The sequence below is a fragment of the Dipodomys ordii genome, unplaced genomic scaffold (assembly GCF_000151885.1).
Source record: "Dipodomys ordii isolate 6190 unplaced genomic scaffold, Dord_2.0 Scaffold5, whole genome shotgun sequence".
Taxonomy (NCBI): domain Eukaryota; kingdom Metazoa; phylum Chordata; class Mammalia; order Rodentia; family Heteromyidae; genus Dipodomys; species Dipodomys ordii.
The window spans coordinates 26,876,523-26,896,408 of record NW_012267221.1 but is presented as its reverse complement, the minus strand read 5'-3'; the positions used below and the strand labels follow the sequence as shown (position 1 = coordinate 26,896,408).

At 38.6% G+C, this 19,886-nt stretch overlaps 1 protein-coding gene across 1 annotated transcript in view; it reads left to right on the top strand.

The window, feature by feature from the left end:
* The window catches only part of Pde11a (phosphodiesterase 11A), a 209,385-nt gene that overhangs the window by 148,655 nt on the left and 40,844 nt on the right, over nucleotides 1-19,886 (top strand). Inside the window, exons 13-15 of the mRNA XM_013028053.1 lie at nucleotides 3,129-3,229; nucleotides 11,909-11,986; nucleotides 17,657-17,720. Coding sequence (XP_012883507.1) covers nucleotides 3,129-3,229; nucleotides 11,909-11,986; nucleotides 17,657-17,720 — 243 coding nt within the window. The remainder of the gene's footprint in view (nucleotides 1-3,128; nucleotides 3,230-11,908; nucleotides 11,987-17,656; nucleotides 17,721-19,886) is intronic.

Below are 19,886 nucleotides of genomic sequence, written 5' to 3'. Positions count from 1 at the left end.
AGTCACTGCTCTCCTGAATGCAACTGGAGCAGGGCACATGTGCCCATGCCAGAGTGATGTATTCTCCACTGGGAATGAAGCACCAGGGATAGGTGCTCAGGAACTGGCTGGCATCCTCACATCTGTGACTGTGTAATGTTCCTATGAATGCCATGTTGTAGCAGAACGCTGAGGAAAAGGAAGGGAGCCATGGGAGGCATTTTTGTTCATACTGTTTCCTCTGTAAAGGAAAATGAGATGACTTTCCACTCTGACCCCAGAAAGCCAGGGATTTTAAACAGGATGCCAAGTCTCCCGGAGAAAACAACCCACAGAATTTGTGTTCATATAAATATAACACATTGGCTGCCCTTCACACGGGGTTCTTCTGAGGAACACTGAACAGTAATAATGGAACCAGGCACTGTTCATCTGTCACGTTCAACACTCTGTGGGCATTTCTCCCTGATCCCTGCTGACCTGTCCATCAGAAAGGCAGAAAGGCAGGTGTTATCTCCCATCCCCTTTCAAATGACTCATAGATGCAGAGAAGGTAGATGGCTAAAGGGAGGTCACTGAAGACCTTTCTCCCTCCGCATTCTCTTTTTCCTTTTCATCAACTCCACACATACCATATCACTGAACAAAAGATAAAAAGCAGAATTTCCAGGCATCTCAACTCTACTTCAGTGACTAAACCTTGAGAAACTGTATAAAGCCAATTTTAATATAAATTATGTAAATTAATCCTTTTCAAAAGCAAAGCTGGGGCTGGGAAGGTGGCTTAGTGGTAGAGTGCTTGCCTTGTGTGCATGAAGCCCTGGGTTCGAATCCTCAGCACCACATAAACAGAAAAAGCTGGAAGTGATGCTATGGCTCAAGTAGTAGAGCGCTAGTTGAGGGACATCGCCCAGGCCCAGGGCCCAGAGTTCAGGCCCCACTACTGACAAAAAAAAAAAAAGTAAAGCAGATCTAATGAGCTTTGAGTTTTGTTATTGTATTATCTGGAAATGGTTTTAGTTGCTTTATTTCTTGTCAAGGTAGCAAAATGCACACCTTTGTACACCTGTAATCCCAGCTACTCATGAAGCTGAGATCTGAAGAATCCCAGTTCAAAGACAGCCAGGACAAAAAAAAAAAGTCCATGAGATTCCATCTCTAATTAACCAGCAAACCATTACATTGGAGGTATGGTGCAATTAGTAGAGCACCAGTCAGGAGCAAGTAAGCTGAATGAGAGTTTAAGACCCTAAATTTAAGCCCCAGAACCAACGCACACACACACACACACACACACACACACACACACATACACTTCACATCTTTGTAAAATAATCAGAATTCTCAAGTTCACATTAGTTTTTCCTTTGCCCAAATGCTTTTAACTTAAGCCTCAATGCTATATTTCTTTCAATAGGTGATACTGGGTGTATGGTTGGATCAGGTGATTATTTTTCCATACCCTTCAGACACTTTTCCCAGGCTCTGGAATATCTGCTTATGGCTGATCCATGGATTGATGCTCACCCAGGCAGAAAAAAATCAAGGCAGAATTATGGCACAGCACTCCCTTAGTTATTTGTCTTTCTCTTACTGGGTGAATAAGGGTCTAGAAGAGTTCATTTGAAAATTATTATTAATATTGGATTTGGTCCCAGGTAGAACCAATATACTCTAGTCTTTAAAGAGTGGGGGTTCACCCAATAAGATAAATTAACTCAAGGGAGCAGATTATCATCTGATGCCTAGTAAGAAGTAATTTACTAATTGATAGTCTTGGTCCCTGAAAGGATTAATTTACCTCTCATTGGAGAATAGTTTATTCTCAGTCATTTGCCCTTTCTCTACCATCTTCTGGCTCTCAGTTCTGGTTAAAATTGGTCCAGTTCCCAGACCACAAGCTTATGAGTTCATATTTCATGCTAAGAAAACCTGAAAAGTTCCCCAGTTAAAAACACAAAGCATGATGAGTCCTGGTTTTACTAATAAATTAAGTAGCATTTTGGTCACATTACAAAGGAATTTTCACTTGACTAGAGTGTTGCTTTAACAAACTTTGATGAAAGCAAGAAAGCTTTTCCAAAGTATGGTGATAAAGCTGTAATTGCAACTTTTCTTAGATAAACGTTACCTCTAAAGTCCAGTTGCACGAAAAGCAAAGCTGTTCAGTAATCATTTGCTTGTACTGAATTTAATCCAGCATGGCCTTCCTTAAAGTGCATTTTAGTAGTATATGCAAGCTTTCTTTCCTTCAGCAGTCCTGTCATGTTAGGCCAAGTAGATCTTTGTTGTACAAAGTTTCATGGGCATTGTAGGATTCCTGGGCATACATGGCTTCTCTCTTTAAATGTCAGCAGATCACAACATGTTGTGACCATCAAAAAATATCTCTAGACAGGGCTGGGAAGGTGGCTCAGCAGTAGAGTGCTTGCCTTGCATGCATGAGGCCCTGGGTTTGATTCCTCAGCACCACCTAAGCTGAAAAAGCCAGAAAGGCGCTGTGACTCAAGTGGTAGAGTGCTAGCCTTGAGCTGAAGAGCTGAGGGACAGTGCCCAGGCCCAGAGCTCAGGCCCTACAACTGACAAAAAAAAAATACATATATATAGAGAGAGAGAGAGAGAGAGAGAGACAGAGACAGAGACAGAGACAGAGACAAAGTCAGAGAGACGAGACAGAGAGCACAAAAACTCCTTATAATCACTAAGAACCATTGGTCTATTCGCCTTTTTACCTCATCAGTGTATCTTATTGTCACAGCAAGCATTTCTAGTAGTGGAATATTCATGGTAGGGTCAAACAGTTCCCAAATGTTTTGCCTGAGACTCTTTCATGTACTTCCCTAGGAAATTAGTAGTGAAGTGGAGTTATTGACACAAACATTTCCCTAATATGAAAAATTCAAATGTTTCCAAAGGTTTTCCCTTCCACACTGAACACGTGATCAAGGATGCCTCCATGGACCTCCTCAAAAATGATTCACTTCCTGACCTTGCAGTACTTGCCAGGGAATGTTTGTATTTTAATTTTTTATTAAGCTTTAAAAATGATTTTATTATGTTCCCAGATATTTTTTAATATAGGAAAAACATGTAAACAAAACCCAGAGACTTAATGATGTGTTTGGTGACTTTTTACTTTCTCATTACAGGGTCATAACATCTTTGCTAATTTGTCCTCCAAGGAATACAGTGACCTTATGCAGCTTTTGAAGCAGTCAATATTAGCAACAGACCTCACTCTGTACTTTGAGTAGGTATTGGCATTTGATCTATTTGACAAATGGATATCTGAAGTTTCAGCTTATAGTTAATTTTTAGGTCCATGTTGTGGGCTGCCTGTTCTTTTATCATTGATATCAATGTATAAAAAGGGCTATATTTTTAATGCTTCTTCTCTAACTAAATGAAGTTCATTAAGTTAGTATGTATAAGCCAAAAGATCCATGGTTACCATGGCAAGATTTCTATTTTTTTAATGAGCCTTATATGGAACTCTTGAGTCAGAAATGAAAGGATGATAATTTTATAATTTTATTTTGAAAACTGCCTATCCCTGCTATTTTAGGCTCTTATTTCTGAACCAATCTTTAAGAACATTGATGATAATGATGTTGATGACCATGATTATAAACATCTTAATTGATGGAAGGCTGACCAGAAAGTCAAGTTCTTGGTTTCTCCTCTTTTTTCTTTCTTAGAAGAGCTGTCTTCCCTTTTTTCCACAGCTCAGGCCTTTCTCTGGGCAGAAAATCACATCTTTCTCATTCCCTGTGAGGACTGACTCAATCAGATAATTCCTCTTTTGACAGCCTGGAACCATCTTCTTCCAGTGATACGCTTCATTCTCTCTTACCTTAAAGACCAAATTTTCAATTATCTCACTTGATCCAAAGCAGATTTTTGTTTCTCAACTTGCTTTTATTTTACTATTTTTAAATAAATAGTGTACATTACTTCTATATTTGTGACACTCAAAGAGCACAGTGCATCTGCACAATCTATCAAAATTGTACTGTCAATGATCACAAATGATTTGATACTTTTCTATCTTCATGTGACAGGTAAAAAGGTTGCAGACTTTTCATTGTCACGTTTTATTTCTTTGCCTCCCCAACATTCCATTCATTGTTTTTCTCTGTCATCCTTCCCTGCGATTTGAACCCACTTTCTTCTCTCTTCTTGTATCTCATGACTGACTTCTATATTATCTTGACCTGCATTACAATTAGCTGTATATAGGAAATACTCAGAAATACTTCACTTCAAGCTCTTGTCATTGTAGGCTTGCATCTCTTATTTCCATCACTTATTTCCTTCATTGTCTCGTAAGAAAGCTTTAAGTTTGGTTCGATTTTCAGAGTCATCCATAATCTGCCCCCATATATTCTTGTATTTCATTTCTCCTTTACAGGCTTTATCTACTTCAACCAGGTCTGTCTATGTATTATCCTACAAGAGGCAATAATAGAATGCCTTAAAAATAATCCTAGAGAAGTGGTGAGTGGCTGCTTAGCAAATATGAGTACACACCACTTATGAGAAATAATCACAATTAGAAACACAACATGAGAGCATTGGGAAATGCAAAGAACAAAAAGCAGAAAGGTGGAAAATAGCTACACTTCATTATATGTCTTTTTAGTGCTGTTGTTAGGTTTGTTAGTATGTCCATGTAGTATTTTGATAAGTATAAATTTTAATTAACATAAACATACATCCTTAAAAAGATAAGAATCCCAGCTCTACTGTTAACTAGCTGTATGTCATTAAATTACTTCCCTTCTGAGCCTCTTTTCTCCATGTGTAGAATGGAGATAATACTTATCTCAAATATCTTATAAGGGATGACATCAACTCTCTCACTTGCTTTATAGATGTATTTATTTTACATGTTTTGTGGTTTTCATGTTCCATTAACTATCATGACCTTCTTTTTTTCTGGACTGATCCTCCTTGATCTGGGATTTTGGAAAGCCTGCATTCTTTAATGTTTTTATTTCTTGTCCCTGACACTGGTGGATTTTGTGTTTGTGGGTTTTTTTCAAAGTAGAAGCATTTTCCCAAACCAAGTTTTCAACCACCTCTTAAAGGGAGAAAAAAAATCTCAGCCCATGGAGTCCATTTATCAAGTAAACCTTGTTAGGGATGAGTGACCGCTGGGATGCAGACAGGGAAGTTGGTGGCGAGTCGGTTTCTCATTACTCTGTTCTTATCTTAATGCTGCAGCCCCTGCTAATGTTTGCTGACTCTCATAGAAGCTGGCTTGTTCTCTTTCTGCCAGCAGTATTATTTTTTGAGGTTCTGAATAGCTATTCATTCTCTAATCTAGACCTTCAGGGGACTGATTCACTTGCCTGTCTAAAGCTGCATTAAAGTATTGCCATATTTTTAGCCAAAACAATCCCTCAAGTTAATGAAGGGGAAAGTAACTCTACACACTGTCACCCAGATGCTTTTATTTCACATACAATCACAGAGCTGGAAGGAATCTTAAAAATGATGCCATCTAATTCATCTCCTTTATTTTGAGAAATCAGGTACTGAGTTTCCATTGGTTAAATAGGGTAGCTTTGGTCACGTAACTAATTATTGGCAAAACTAAAACCATACATCCTTTGGGTGAGGAGGGCCTTTCCTACAACCACCATTTTTCCCTTCTAAGGAATGAATCAAGAATACGTTGATTGAGGATACAGTTTGTGGCAATACTGACTTTCTCAGCTATACTTTAATCAGCTTAAAATTAACATGAACCTGGGTTTGATATATTCTTTTCTAAGTCACAATTGGAGATTGTGGCATAAATATAGTTAGTTTAGTTTGGGAAATAAAGCAAGAATGCCTGAGGAGCAGAGGCAGAGACTGGGACAGTGAAATGGAAAAGAGGGAAGCCACTGGAAGGATACATTCCCTGTTGGTCATCTCCATGGTTAGCCACGTTGACCAGTGATGATGGGACCATCTGAGAAAGTCTGTGTCTCAGAACTTTCCACTAGCATCCATCCTTGTCAGCCAGTTTACTCTAAGGGGTGTTGACTTCCATGTAATTCCAGGTTGTGCGCTCAAGGCTAGCGATTTCTATAGCTCTTCCCAGTTCCACATTGAATCCCAGCAGGACTGGTTCCAGGGTAGAATCTGTGGTTTTAGTGGTATAGTTCAAGATTTGGAGAAAATGAGGTCTAGGGCATGTAAGGTGGTCCCTACATCTGGCTCTGAAGTCTGATTACCCACTGGTTCTTCTGCTCCTACTACTCAAATCAAATGTCATGATAGAGTTGAGGAAACGACCAGAGTGGCAGGGAGTGGATCCCTGCCTTTTGGAGAAGTATTTGTGACTCATTACTAGGGACAGGGATTCTTGCTGTGCTCCAGGAGAGGGGAAAAAAAACCATGGAAATGTGGAGATTCTTTTGAAACAATCTTGAAACTTTCCATTTCTAATGGCTCAAGTGTCTTTGGGATTCTATGCCACTCACAGTGTATAAAGGCAGGATTTACAAGATTTAAAGGAAAACAAACAAATCCTTGATATGATTGTCTAGGTTTCATACCCCAAGTCTGGGGGGTTAATTATTTAGTCTGGTTTTCCAACTCACTGAAAACTTGGTTACTGTTGAATGATTTTCTGAAATTGATTTCCTGTGCCTATTTCTTAGTCCCTGCAGTCCCTGATAATTAAAGAGTAATTTTATCAGCTCAAGCAGGAATCAGACATACCCTGTCAGTGATTAGCCACGTGACTAAGAGAGGCTCCCACTTACTTAACCTCTCTTGCCTTGGTTTCCTTGTCAGAAATACGAGGATAGGCATTTCACCCTTCCCATCTGCTAAGGTCCTTGTGGAAGGCAGAAAAGATTACCTACCAGGAAGAGCTTTGATAATTTAAAATACCTTATAAAAAAGAAATCATTCAGCCAGAAACCTAATAAAATATGCTTCATAAAAGATGACACTTGGAATGGGCAGAGAGAGACATCTAAAATCACAAACGTTACAACTTCAAAGAGATGTCACAAAGGTTTGGTACTATTTGTCTGCAAGTAAGTCAGCAAAGATGGCCTAATCAGCTGCCACAATTAGCTGAGATTTCCTGAGTGTTTACTTAGTACATTTGTATGTGTGTGATCCCATTTTATATGGGCCTTTAATAGGTTAAATATTTTGGTAGTTTTTCTGACACATTTTTTTCTTTGTTCTGCTACTAAGGCTTGAACGAAGGCCTGAGCCTGATCATTAACCCTTAGCTTTTTTCACTCAAGGCTAGTACTCTTATCACTTGAACCATACTTCCACTTCTGGCTTTTTGCTGGTTAACTGGAGATAAGAGTCTGATTGGACTTCCTGCCTGGACTGGCCTCAAAATGAGATCCTTAGAAGTCTGTTTCCTAAATAGCTAAGATTACAAGCATGAGCCACTGGTTCCTGTCTAACACACACATTTTAAAACTCATCCACATGATATTACAACTAAATAGAAAATGAGCAATTCTTAAACATAGGACTACAGGCACATAGATCCCACAGGGGAAGGAAGAAAGCAGACTATCACAGGTGGAATGCTACGGCCAGAGTCACTGCACAGAGCAGCTGGAACCAGCTCTGCCTAGATCTCAGTTTTCACAACTACTTTGATTGTGGTTGGACAGGAATATTATAACCTCCAATCTGCCATGTTCTACATTTAGAGTAAGTTAAGGTTTTCTGCTTCCTTCATTTATAACTATCAACAAAACAAAGCATGGAAAAGGTCATTTCACTCATGGGCTTAGCTAGTTTCTTGTGTTATCAATGCTAATCTAGAACAAGGAGGACATTTACTTTGAAATTAACTTCATGCTGGATGTGCTGTAATCCCACCCTTTGAGAGGCAGAGGCAAGAGGATCACCAATTTGAGGCCAGCCTGGACTACACAGAAAGACTCTACCTTAAAAAAATGAATGACAGGAGTTGACATCTGCATAGTACTTTTTATTCCCCTTTCCAAAGCTTTGGTGCCCAAAGCCCATAAACCTTCCAGAATATGCCTTTAGCAACTAATTACACATGTATGATTTACCTATGAATAAACTGAAAGAACACCAAGGGAACAGGATTCCTCCTGCACCTGCCCTCCCTGCCCACACAGATAAGCTTCCGGCAACCTCTGCCTGGTAAGTCTGGAGCTGAGAATGCAGGGGCTATGCAGGATGGCTTCTCACTTGCACAGGAAAGCTTCCAAATGTCCATGGGCTAAGGAGGGTCAAATCATCAGATGAATAGATAACATGTATAAGATATACACATTTAAATTCACACACACACACACACACAAACATACACACACACTCCCTGATTAAAATATACACAGGAATGGTGATTTCTCATTTTACAATCAAAAGGTGCCTCGCAGATAAATCACAAACCAGAAAGATCTTCAATGTAGCGGTGAGTGAATGTAACCAATCTTTGGAATTATTTTTGAGGGTAATTTTAACAGTTCTGTTGAAATGATGCTTTTTAAAAGACTGCCATTTTTCTGAGTGGAACATATGTCAGCAGAGCAGAATAAAAGCCTAATAAAAACATATCTGATTATAAATGAGATTTTCCAGTAAGTTGCTTTTCACTAGCTGAGGTACTTGCCATTGTCCTTGAAATCCAAGGTTCCCAATGATCTACTTGAGAAGTTAATGACATAGTTCCTCATGACAAAAAGAGTCTGGATCTGGGGAGTATTATATAATTTTGTGGATTTTCAAATATTCCTTTTAAGAGTCCCGTGTTCCTAAAAGTACTTCTATTTCAAACAGTTTCATGTCATTTACACACACACACACACACACACACACACACACACACACACATGCTAAAAGGACAAACTCTATGTATAAACTCATTCCAAAAAGCACAGTGAAATTTCTTGTTGTTTTGTAATTATTGTTGAGAATGAGGAAATCTGAAGTACACTACCTGCACAGTGGACCATCAACTTGGGCTGGGCCCCTCTTTCAACATCCTTTAGTGGAGAGATCACTGTCTAGGTCTACCTTAGTTGGTACTGCCTCTGGCGGGGCACAGCTGCCCATGATGTTATTCTGTCTCATGAAGATGGTCAGCTGGGACATGGCATCAACTCTCAACATGAAGGCCTATCTGGCCTCAAAGATGTGTGCTACCTAAAGTTTACCAAGATTATCCCAAGGGCCAGAAATGGAGACTGGGGAATTAGAATCTACCTAGATCTGCCCACAACTTCTCAGGGAGAATCATTTTACCTTCCTTTACCTTGAGTTTCCCCATCTATAAAATTCATTCAGAAGTTATAGACAACACTCATAGTCTACAACTATAATGAAAACTCAAACATATGACTCAGAAATTTTACTTGTACTCATATATATATATATATATATATACACACACACACATAATACTCACACACAAATTTACAAGGAGAAGCGTACGAGGTTGTTCATAGAAACAATATAAAGAATACAAAATTTTAAAAATGAAAACAATCTAAAATGTCATCATCAGAAAATGAGTATATAACCAGTGGCATCATCATACATGCAACGTCATGCATCTGTGAGAAAGAGTGGTCTAGAGTATACATACCAATACAGATCAATCTTATAATCATTTTTTTGAAACGCCAAAGAATACATTCAATATGATATTATTCTATGAAGTTTTAAAATATGCAGAACAGGGCTGGGAAGGTGGCTTGGTGGTAGAGTGCTTGCCTTGCATGCATGAGGCCCTGGGTTCGATTCCTCAGCACCACATAAGCAAAAAGAAAAAAGCCAGAAAGATGCACTGTGGCTCAAGTGGTAGAGCGCTAGCTTTGAGATGAAGAGCTGAGGGACAGCGCACAGGCCCAGAGTTCAGGCACCACGACTGGACCAAAAATAAAAATAAAAAAAAAAGCAGAACAATGCTAGGTGTATCACTTACCTAGAAAAATGATAAAGATATATGTGAAGATGCTTAGTACCAAACAGAGAATGTGGTCATCTTATGATGGGAGGAAACAGATTACCAGGTATACAGTATATACGGTTCTACCAATACTAGATTTCTCACAGTTCCTATTGTGGCTTGGGGGATTTAATCCAGGGCCTAAACCCAGGTCCATGTGCATATTATCAAGTACTCTACCATCAAGCCAAACAACCCTCAGACCTTGATGTCCCAAGTTTAACTTGACAGAATTACTTCTGGAGCCTTAGTCAGACCTTGAAATGACAGAATAAATAGAACGTATTGACTGTTAACTAGTATTACAGATTTTTATACACCTTATGAAGAGATTCCTCTCATTTCTCTTCTATCTACCATCTTCTTGGGGTAATGAATGTTCTCTTCCCAGTGTGAAGAAATCTGGTTTTGTTAGTGTCATATGAAACCAAAGACCAAACATGCATTCAGTTTATTTAAGAATTCCATACCAGAAACTCTACCTATTAATATTTCATCACTAGGGAATTTATTTTCATGATGGTATTCAGTTTGCATGTCAAAGATTTATATTTCTTAAAAAGGGATTTTTCCCCAATAAGTTAACCACCTAGGTAATATATCTCTCAAAAATGTTTTTTCCCTTTCTGTCTGCAGATAGAAAGATATTTAGTGGAGAGTGAGTGAGATATTGGATGGAAATTGTGTTCTTACTTTATGTAAGTTGTTATGTTGTCCAGTGGGTTCTAGTCTGAAGGAATCTGACAGCATTTTTCTTGAATAGATCTCACATTGTTTTAGAATCCCAGTTTCTCTAACTGTGAAGCCCCTAGAACCTAATTGAAATCAGTGGCTGAAAAATTACTTTTTGAAGTAATCATTTTAATTTATTCATCAATTTAACAAATATTTATTGAGCTTCAGGTACTGTTGCAAGCACTGAGCTAGAAGGAGTGAACAGAAATGGGCCAGGCCCTTGTCTTCATGGAGCTTGGAGTCTGGTAATTTCTTGAAATAACTCATAGGTTGAAGTGGCCCATCCAGGTGCCTAAAATGATGAGGATGGTGACTAGAAGCTCCTCCAGAAAGCTTTCCATGAGCCTCCAAGCTAAGCACCTTCCTCTGTGAGCACATCACCTTCTTTTTACAACTTTCAGGTGTTCCATCTTTCTCTTTTATATATCTCCAAATTAGTAGATGGTGTGTGTGTGTGTGTGTGTGTGTGTGTGTGTGTGTGTGTGTGTGTGTGTGTGTGTGTGTGTGTGTGTGTTTGGTGCGTGTTTAGATTCATCAAACACTTAAAGTATCAGACTCTGGGCTAAAGGTTTCACTTTTATCATCTCATTTAATCCTCACATTTAACCCTAGGTTAGCAAATATGATCTTCACATTAGACTTGAAGAAAGTGAATTTCAGATAGCTTAAGCAACCTTCCAAAGTTGCACGGCGTGTAGGAAACTGAGTCACTGTTGAGAGTTACTTTCTGTCTCCATAGCCGATGTGTTTAAGCACTGAAGTGGTGAGATAGTTGCTTTCCAACCTGGAAAGCAAGTATTTTTTATCCTGAATTTACTACTAGGGAGCCTACCTTTCCTCGGGTCATGATGCAGCTCAATTCTATGTTGGATGATAAAAGAACATTCTGCAACTGTCCGCTCTTTTATTTGTCCTTGCCTCCCTCCTCTGACTTACAGTGTCACAGAGTGTCAGCACATAATCCTGAAGGCAGTTTCACATTGTCTTCCATTTTATGGTTCTGTAATATCCTCCACTGTAAATATATTCAGAAGTGATGTGGATATCTCTTGAAGCCTCAGCATTCTTTTTTTTTAAGTGACTTAATAGTGCTTTATTTAGCCTTACGATTTCAAATATTAAGTCAGTTGGTTCAGGTGGTCTTATATGTCCCCCATAAATGTATCTGTCACCCCACAGACAGAAATTTCATTTCAGGTTATTTCTTTTTTTCTTCATCTGATTTTCCTGCAGGAGGAGAACTGAATTCTTTGAACTTGTCAGTAAAGGAGAATATGATTGGAACATCAAAAACCATCGTGATATATTTCGGTAAGAAAAAGCTCATATTTCAGTGTTTTTTCATTATCTGAACATTTAGACACACTTTTCTGACAGTGCTAAAAGCATATTAAGAGATTTTTGAAGTCATAAATCTTCACTTACATCCAAAACACCTTGAGATTAGTTGAACAACTAGAGACAAGATAAAGAATGGATCGTTTTGTCTTGCAATTTATTACTTCTTTTTCTCCTCTCCATAAATCTATCTTCAAAATTAGAAAATTAATTTACTTTCACCAACTCCTGATTTCTTCATTTTTTCTGGTGTTGGAAAGGTGCAAGTGGGCAGAGACAGGATTTTTTAACCTTAGGAACCAAAGTTACCCAGAGTGCAGAAAAGTGGTAAGTTACCTTTGTTTTTCTTTAGGGATAATAAGCACTGTGGATAGAAAACAACCTAAACACTGTGTGGGGCAGAAGTAAGGGCCTGTTCTAGACTTTGCACAGCAAACCACTCTACACATGCTCCAGCACATTAAGTGTCATTGTTCTCTCTCATAGACCATGCTCTCACTGTCTTCATCTTGTGTTTCCTTCCTGTTCTCACACTACTAGGTTTTATTGGGAAGCGTATGAGGTCCTGGTTCGGGCTCACAACCAGGCAACCATGAGTTACCCTAAGTGTGATTCCTATCTTAGCTATATATCTGCTATTTATCAACTCCTTACCTCCAGTTCAGGATATTTCCTGCCTCCTTCCCTCTGGAGCCAACCTCACTTGGAAGTCTCTTGAGGTCACAGAGGGTTTAATCTCATCCCTCTCCACTCTGAATACTTCTTGGTTACCTTTAGAGACCTTTCTTCATTCTTCTCAGAGTGAAAGCACTCTCCTCTCTTCAAAATGACACCTCTACTCATCCTAGTTTTATTGTCTTCCCCCCATACCCTCCTTCAAGCCAGTACCTATGACTGATCTTGGCTTCCATTTTCAAAATCTTGTTTTGATGCTGATGGCCTTTCTAGACCTAAAAATGTGCTTGCAGCTCCTCAATAAGGAAGGCTTGTTGCTATATGCTGTATTCCCAGCATTTGGGAGGTGGAGGCATTAGGATCATGAGTGCAAGGCCACCTGAAGTCACATAGTGAATTAGAGGCCAGACTTTCTCAAAGTCCCATCTTAGTTTTCTCTTTCCCCCTTTCCATCACTCTGACATTTCACTTGTCCACTCAACTTCTTGCAAGAAGACTTCTTTTCATGTAATTTCTGTATTCCATGAATAATTATATACACATTATATGAATATGCATGCGTGAAATACTATGAATGACTATGTAATTACTGTGAAATTACTATGCAATATATGAATCTATCTCTCTGTAATGAATGAAATTATTACAAATGTATGCCCAGTCTCCTTTGAGCTCCAACCCAATGCCTATACTGATTGCATAGCTATCCTTCCATTTTCAGCTTGGTTTGTCTTTCCTGGACATTCCCACCGTATTACACACCTGTGTACCCTGTGACCATTTTTGCTTTTTCCCAATTTTCTTATTTGTTTTGTTATTACTAAAGCTTGAATTTTGAACTCAGGGCCATGTGCTTTGGTTCAGCTTTTTCACATACTGACATTTTGCTGGCTAATTGGAGATAAAAATCTCAAGGACATTTTTTGCCCAGACTGATTTTGAAACTGATCCCCAGTTTGCAGCCTCTTAAGTAACTAGGATTACAAATGTGAAACACCAACACCCACCATCATTTTCCTACATTAAAGAAATAGCATCAATTATACAAGGGGGTTTCATTTTGACATGTCTACATTTGCATAACTGACTTAGCCCTTCTAGCACTCTACCTCAGTCCTCTTCCTCTTCCCAAACCAATCTCAACAAGCTTCACTGTTCCATTTTCAAGTGTGTGTATTACATATTTGGATATTTATGCCATGTTATTTTAACATAAACTGCATATTTGCATACCAAACTGAACTTGCTTTTTCCATTTAACTGCAGGCCTTGGAATTCTCCCCACAGCTCCACTTCTGGCTTTTTTGGAGATAAGAGTCTCAAGGACTTTCCTGCCTAGGGTGGCTTTCAACTATAATCCTCAGATCTTAACTTCCTGAATAGTCAGGATGATAGGCGTGAATCACCTGTCCCCAGCTTCCAGCTAGATATTTTTCTGCAGAAAATTTCAATTTTTTTTTCCAGGGAAGCCCACCAGGAAAAATTGTCTTATTTGAAAGCACAGTATATAAAAGACAGGTGTCTGCCTTTCCTGTTGCATTGCTTGGTTTGACTGAGATGCCCCGAAGGTAGGCGCTGCTGAAACAATATCTGCAGAGAAATTTTAAATAGTAATAAAACCAACTAAAAGCCAGTTTGCATTGCCATATGCCCTAAGGTTTGAATAATGTCAGTGACGTACTATTTCTCCCTGAAGAAAATCCTTGGTTGAGATAAATTCTAACCAGTTTTGTTTTTGTTTTTTTACTGCTGAACACAAAAATAATTGACAGGAAATTAGCAATTCTTTCTTACCCTCTCATTGTATATGTGTTATAATGTAAGCAAAATCCAAAAATGCCTGGTTTTATAGTCAGTCCCTCAAACAAGTGGACTTAGCTCCTCACGTTCCAGAGTAAACTATATCTGGAGTTACACCAACTCACTCACAATGAATTTTATACCTCTAGCTGTACAAAATCCTGTTTTCCACAGTGCATGTGAAATGAACAAAGATAGCACTATACAGACACATAACTTGAGTTCCTTCCATCCTGGCATTCTATGTGACTATATGTGGTTTTTGTCTTTAACATGTTAAACAATGAAACAGGTTGCTCTCTTTACCCAACATTGTTGGGTACAGAGAAACTTCAGCTCATACATACAATTATTTACTAAACTTGAATGTAGTATTAAAATAAAAATTGTTTCTTTTAATTATTTTTGGTGGTTCTCGGGTTTTAATCTAGGACCTCTTGTGTAAATTATTAATTGTTTTAAAATTACAGAACTAATCAAATAGATAACAATACTTAAAATGTTCTGCTGCCAGTATTAGATATGCTAGATACACAGCCATTCTTTTCCTGCTACTTAGGACAGAAATTTGATGCCCTTCTTTCAGGCCATGCATTCAATTTGACCAAGGTGATTCACTTAATTATAAATCAGACTGAACTTGAACAGTTGATACAAGCTTCCTCTCTGTTCTCTTACTCTAGAAATATAAATTCTTGCAGAAACTTGATTTTTAAAATAATAATAATGATAACTGTGCCTTCTTCTCCTTTAGTATTTCCTTTGTAACTATCTGTCCTTGCCCTTGCATTTCAGCTCTCCCTGTCAATCCTTCTTTTAGGCTCTTGTCAATTTATGCATACACTTGTTCTCTCTCCTTCCACTCCTTCTTCAAATGATCTTCACATCTACTCCCTAAATGTCTAACTAGATCATTTTTTTTTTTGCCAGTCTTTGGGCTTGAACTCAGGACTTGGACTCAGGGCTTGCCTTTGTGTACTCAAAGTTCATGCCCTACCATGTGAGCCACAGTACCGCTTTCAGCTTTTTCTGAGTAATTTATTAGAGATTATAGTCTCACACAGACTTTTCTGTCCAGGCTGGCTTTGAACCGCAATCCTCAGATCTCAGCCTCCTGAATAGCTAGGATTACAGGCGTGAGCCACCATGGCCTGGCTAAATCCTTCTTAAATCTTCAACTTTGATTGATCTCTCTGTTTGGTGCTAATTGGGTAAAGGCTTTGGTCAATTAACCTATCCTACATCCAGCCTTTTCTATCATTTTCTGCATAGACTTCCTGCTCCTTTACTATTAGGGCATTCGTTGGTGTAAGGAATCTTCTGTAAGACGTTGTGAATTCCAGCCCTAACTTTGACACATCTAGCAATTTTAACCTTGGACAAGCTACCTAATTATTCAGAGCCACAATTTTTGGTAGGTAAAAATGGAAATAATACTAGAACCCTTATCTCAAAGAAAAACTGTCAATCACCCTGAAGTGACTATTCAATAAATGCTATTAAAATCATCATCATCTGAGCACCTAACAGCTATGCAAGAAACTTGTTGATCAGTTGGTTAAGGTAATAATAATATGATAAGTTTTAAATGATCAATTGAACAGAACCTGAGTAATTATACAAATTATAATCCCAGTAGGCAACTTTGCAGTAGTTATTTTCTGTTCAGGAGGCACTGCCCACATGTTAACCCACGTTTTCATTCCAACAGAACAGAAAAAGAAAAGTATAAGAATATAATGAGATGGGTTCCAGTAGCTTTGTAATAAACACAGGATAGTAAATTCTTTATTCACCTCTGAAAAGCTAATCTCTCTGTGCTTCTATTTACTTATTTGTAAAGAGGAACAATAATGCTCACTACTGTGAGTAGTAAGGATTCACTTACTAGTAGTTTGTTAGATAAATACTTAGTACAGAGAGAGGCATATGGTATGTACTATGGAAATGCTTATAATACAAAGGATCAAAAATGAAGAGTAGACCCATGTGTTTCCTTTTGCATAATGCTTAACACTGGGCTGTTTGGAGTTGGCTGCTTTCTAAGTGCTGCTCCAATCTGAGCAGGCTGCTGATGCTGATGCAGTCTGATTGTGCCTTGAATAACCTATTATTTGCTGAGCAGTCTTGCTCCCTGGAGAGATTTCCTGGTGAAATTATACAAACCTCCCTTCAGTGGAGCCTGCTTTGCCATCTGGGCCGCAGACATGATTCAAAGGCACTGGGATCTGGCATAGAAAATGTTAAGACCCAACTGCAGGACAGCCTTTAACAACACACCCTTTCTTCCAAAAGCAGTCAGCCAAGATGAGATCTCCCCGCTCAAATCCTATATCCCTTTCATCACCTACTGTTAGTTTTAACATACAGAAAGCAGGTTTGGGACAAAGACTGTGTGTCTTGTTTTTCCCCTTCCCATTACATCAAATTATAATCCACCTACCATTTCAGTTGTTTTCATCATTCCTGTGTTTCCATCATTTGATGTAAAATTCTAGTAAGTCTGCCTCTCAAAGACCTTATTCAAATCATTTCTGTGTTTTCTTACATGCTCAGTCTAATGAAAGCTATAGCTGAAGGTGTTTCTTCTTCATAATGCTCATAAAACATGTAGGATCCAGGTAGTAAACTAGAATGACATGGTATGGCTCCCATAAATCTCAGCTCTATGGAGCCCATGAAAATGAAGGAGCACCCTGCATCTTATATGTCGTGTGTCTCACCTCTTTGGTGTGGATATTCTTCTGTTACCATCAATCAATGAGAAGTCAGCAAAAGATTCATTGGACATGTGCATAGTGTTATATATTGATTCCCTGGCTTATAGTTAACAAAAAACAAAACAGCAACATTGTGCATTATAAATTATTTTAAACAGAGCTTGCCTGGCTCAGGTGTAGAAAAAGGAGTGTTTTGCTTTCCTTGGTTTGCTGCAGACCAAACAAAAAGGGCCACCAGGGGATGTGTGAGCGCTTTGTCTTCTCAGCAGTGTGGTGGCATGCTAGAGATTCCAAACACAGGGACTATAAACAGTGCTGCCCCTTGTTGAGGGAAAGAAGACGTGAGCTGGCCTTGTTTTCATTTTATTTATTTATCTATCTAGGACGGGTTTGTTTAGGAATGCTACAAAAGATCACTCAGGCTGTTTTGTTCGGTTCTGTTTTTCAGATCAATGTTAATGACAGCTTGTGACCTTGGAGCCGTGACCAAACCGTGGGAGATCTCCAGACAGGCAAGTGGTGATTAATGGCAGGGCTCGGCAGAGGAGGGAATGGGGGGGGGGGAGTAGGGGGAGGCTAAGTGAGACACTGAAACCCTAGTGGATTTGCATCCACATTAACATGGTATTAAAAAAAGAAACAGCAGCAGGCTTAGTCACAATAGGGTTTAAGCTCAGTCTTTTCTTCACTGAGCGATACTATTTCTGCCTACAAGATTTTTGTAATGTGCTAAATCTGAACAACACTTTCACGATTTCTTAAGGCAAGCATTTCTAAAATAGGGTTTTTGAATAAGTAATCATGTCTTGGTACAGGGTCCCTATTTTTCACATTTGGAGAGAAAAATAAAAGAGGCTAAAAAGGAAATTGTATTTTTCTTTCCTAATACTATTCAGATATCAGAGGCCTTTTATGACCACCATGTGCAACACCCAATTTAATTTGTATCACAACAGCCATGTGTTTACATTTCTCTGTTTTCACCACCACCAAATTCTGGTTTCATGGCAACAATAGTTTTCAATCTGGTAATTACCCAATTCAAAGTCTTTAATTACTGATAAAAGTTAATAGCTCTTTCAGTTTTCTCTCCTTTTTTAAATTTTATTTTATTGTTCTGATGAAAGATCATGCTAGATTGCCCAACTCCCAGTCTCAAACAATCCTCCCACCGCAGTCTCTCTAGTGCTAGGACTGCTGGCTAATTATTTAAGCTTTATGGGATACCTAATATGTGAACTTTGGGGTCCAAAACAGTCACTTGATATCTTAACACTTGACATTTTCGGGAATAACATATATTCATGCACCAACATATAGCTGTTTGAGGCACATTATCTCATTTAATCCATAAAATGCCTTCAAATATAGTTGCCATAGTAGGCATAATAATAGACACAAGAGGAACCAGGTCCTAGTCTGAAACCTGTAGCCATTATTGAGAAGGAAAGGGCATTTTTGCCAATGTGATTTAAGAAAGTATCTGATTTGGGAGATGAGTTTGGTTTATCCAAGTGGGCCCTAAATTCAATCACAGTATCCTTGTAAGAGAGATCAAACATTTCAGAAGAGGAGAAGACGATGTGAGAAGATGATGTGGAGACTGAAATGATATGGCCACAAGCTAAGGAATGCTGGCAGCTACCAGAAACAGAAAGAGGCAAGGATAGATTCTCTTCAGAACCTCCAGAGGGAGCCCAGCCTGCTAGCATCTTAATTCCTGTTCAGTGAACTGATATAGCTTTCTTGTCCTCAAAAAATATATTGGAGAATAAATTCCTGTTGTCTTAGCCATAAAGTTTGAAGCAATTTTTGGCAGCTTTGGGGAATAAATATAGTTATTATCTTCACTTCATAAATGAGAAATATGAGGTTTGAAAAGATAGGAAATCTGAGATCCTATATCTAGCAGGTGGTAGGGGTAAAAATAGATCCTAGCTGGCTAGGCTCCAAGACTTTAATCTCCAGGATGCTTTCTTACATAGGATGCATCAATCTTCAATTTTAAACTATGCAGTATAGAATAAACAGTCTATACAGAATATACTATGTTACACTAGACCTCATGGTTAAAAAAAAAATGCTCATGAACATGTATTCCTTTGCCCTCATTTTGGATTGTGCAGATGAAGCAGCACTATCTGCATCATTCTGGATCTCCTGTCAGGGCCCTAGAAGATCTTGCATTGACAATTAAATGCCCCACTTCAACAATTCATTGACCCAAACATGTCACATGACCTCACTCTACCAAGAACAGTGCTTTCATGTGCCCACCAAGTAGAAAGACAGACACTGTTGGTAAAACATGTCTACCATGCCCTTCAAATCACCAAAAATATTATTTTCTTTCCTTTTTGCAGATAGAATATATTCTTCTTCTCTCCTGAGGAGAAAAACCCAAATGGCCTATCAATCAGGGCAAGTGATCAGTCCAGAAACTCAGGCAGATTTATACCTATTTCCCTAATAAGTCTTATGCATATCAAAAATACAGTATCTAACATTCACCCCAAACATAAAATACTACTGTAGTATTACAGCATGGAATAGGAGAAACCCTAGGTCTCCTTGGCTCAGGCCGAAATTTTTTGACTAGAGACCCGGAAACACAACAAATCAAAGAAAGGTTGGACAAATGGGACTGCATAAAGTTGCAGAGCTTCTGCAGGGCAAAT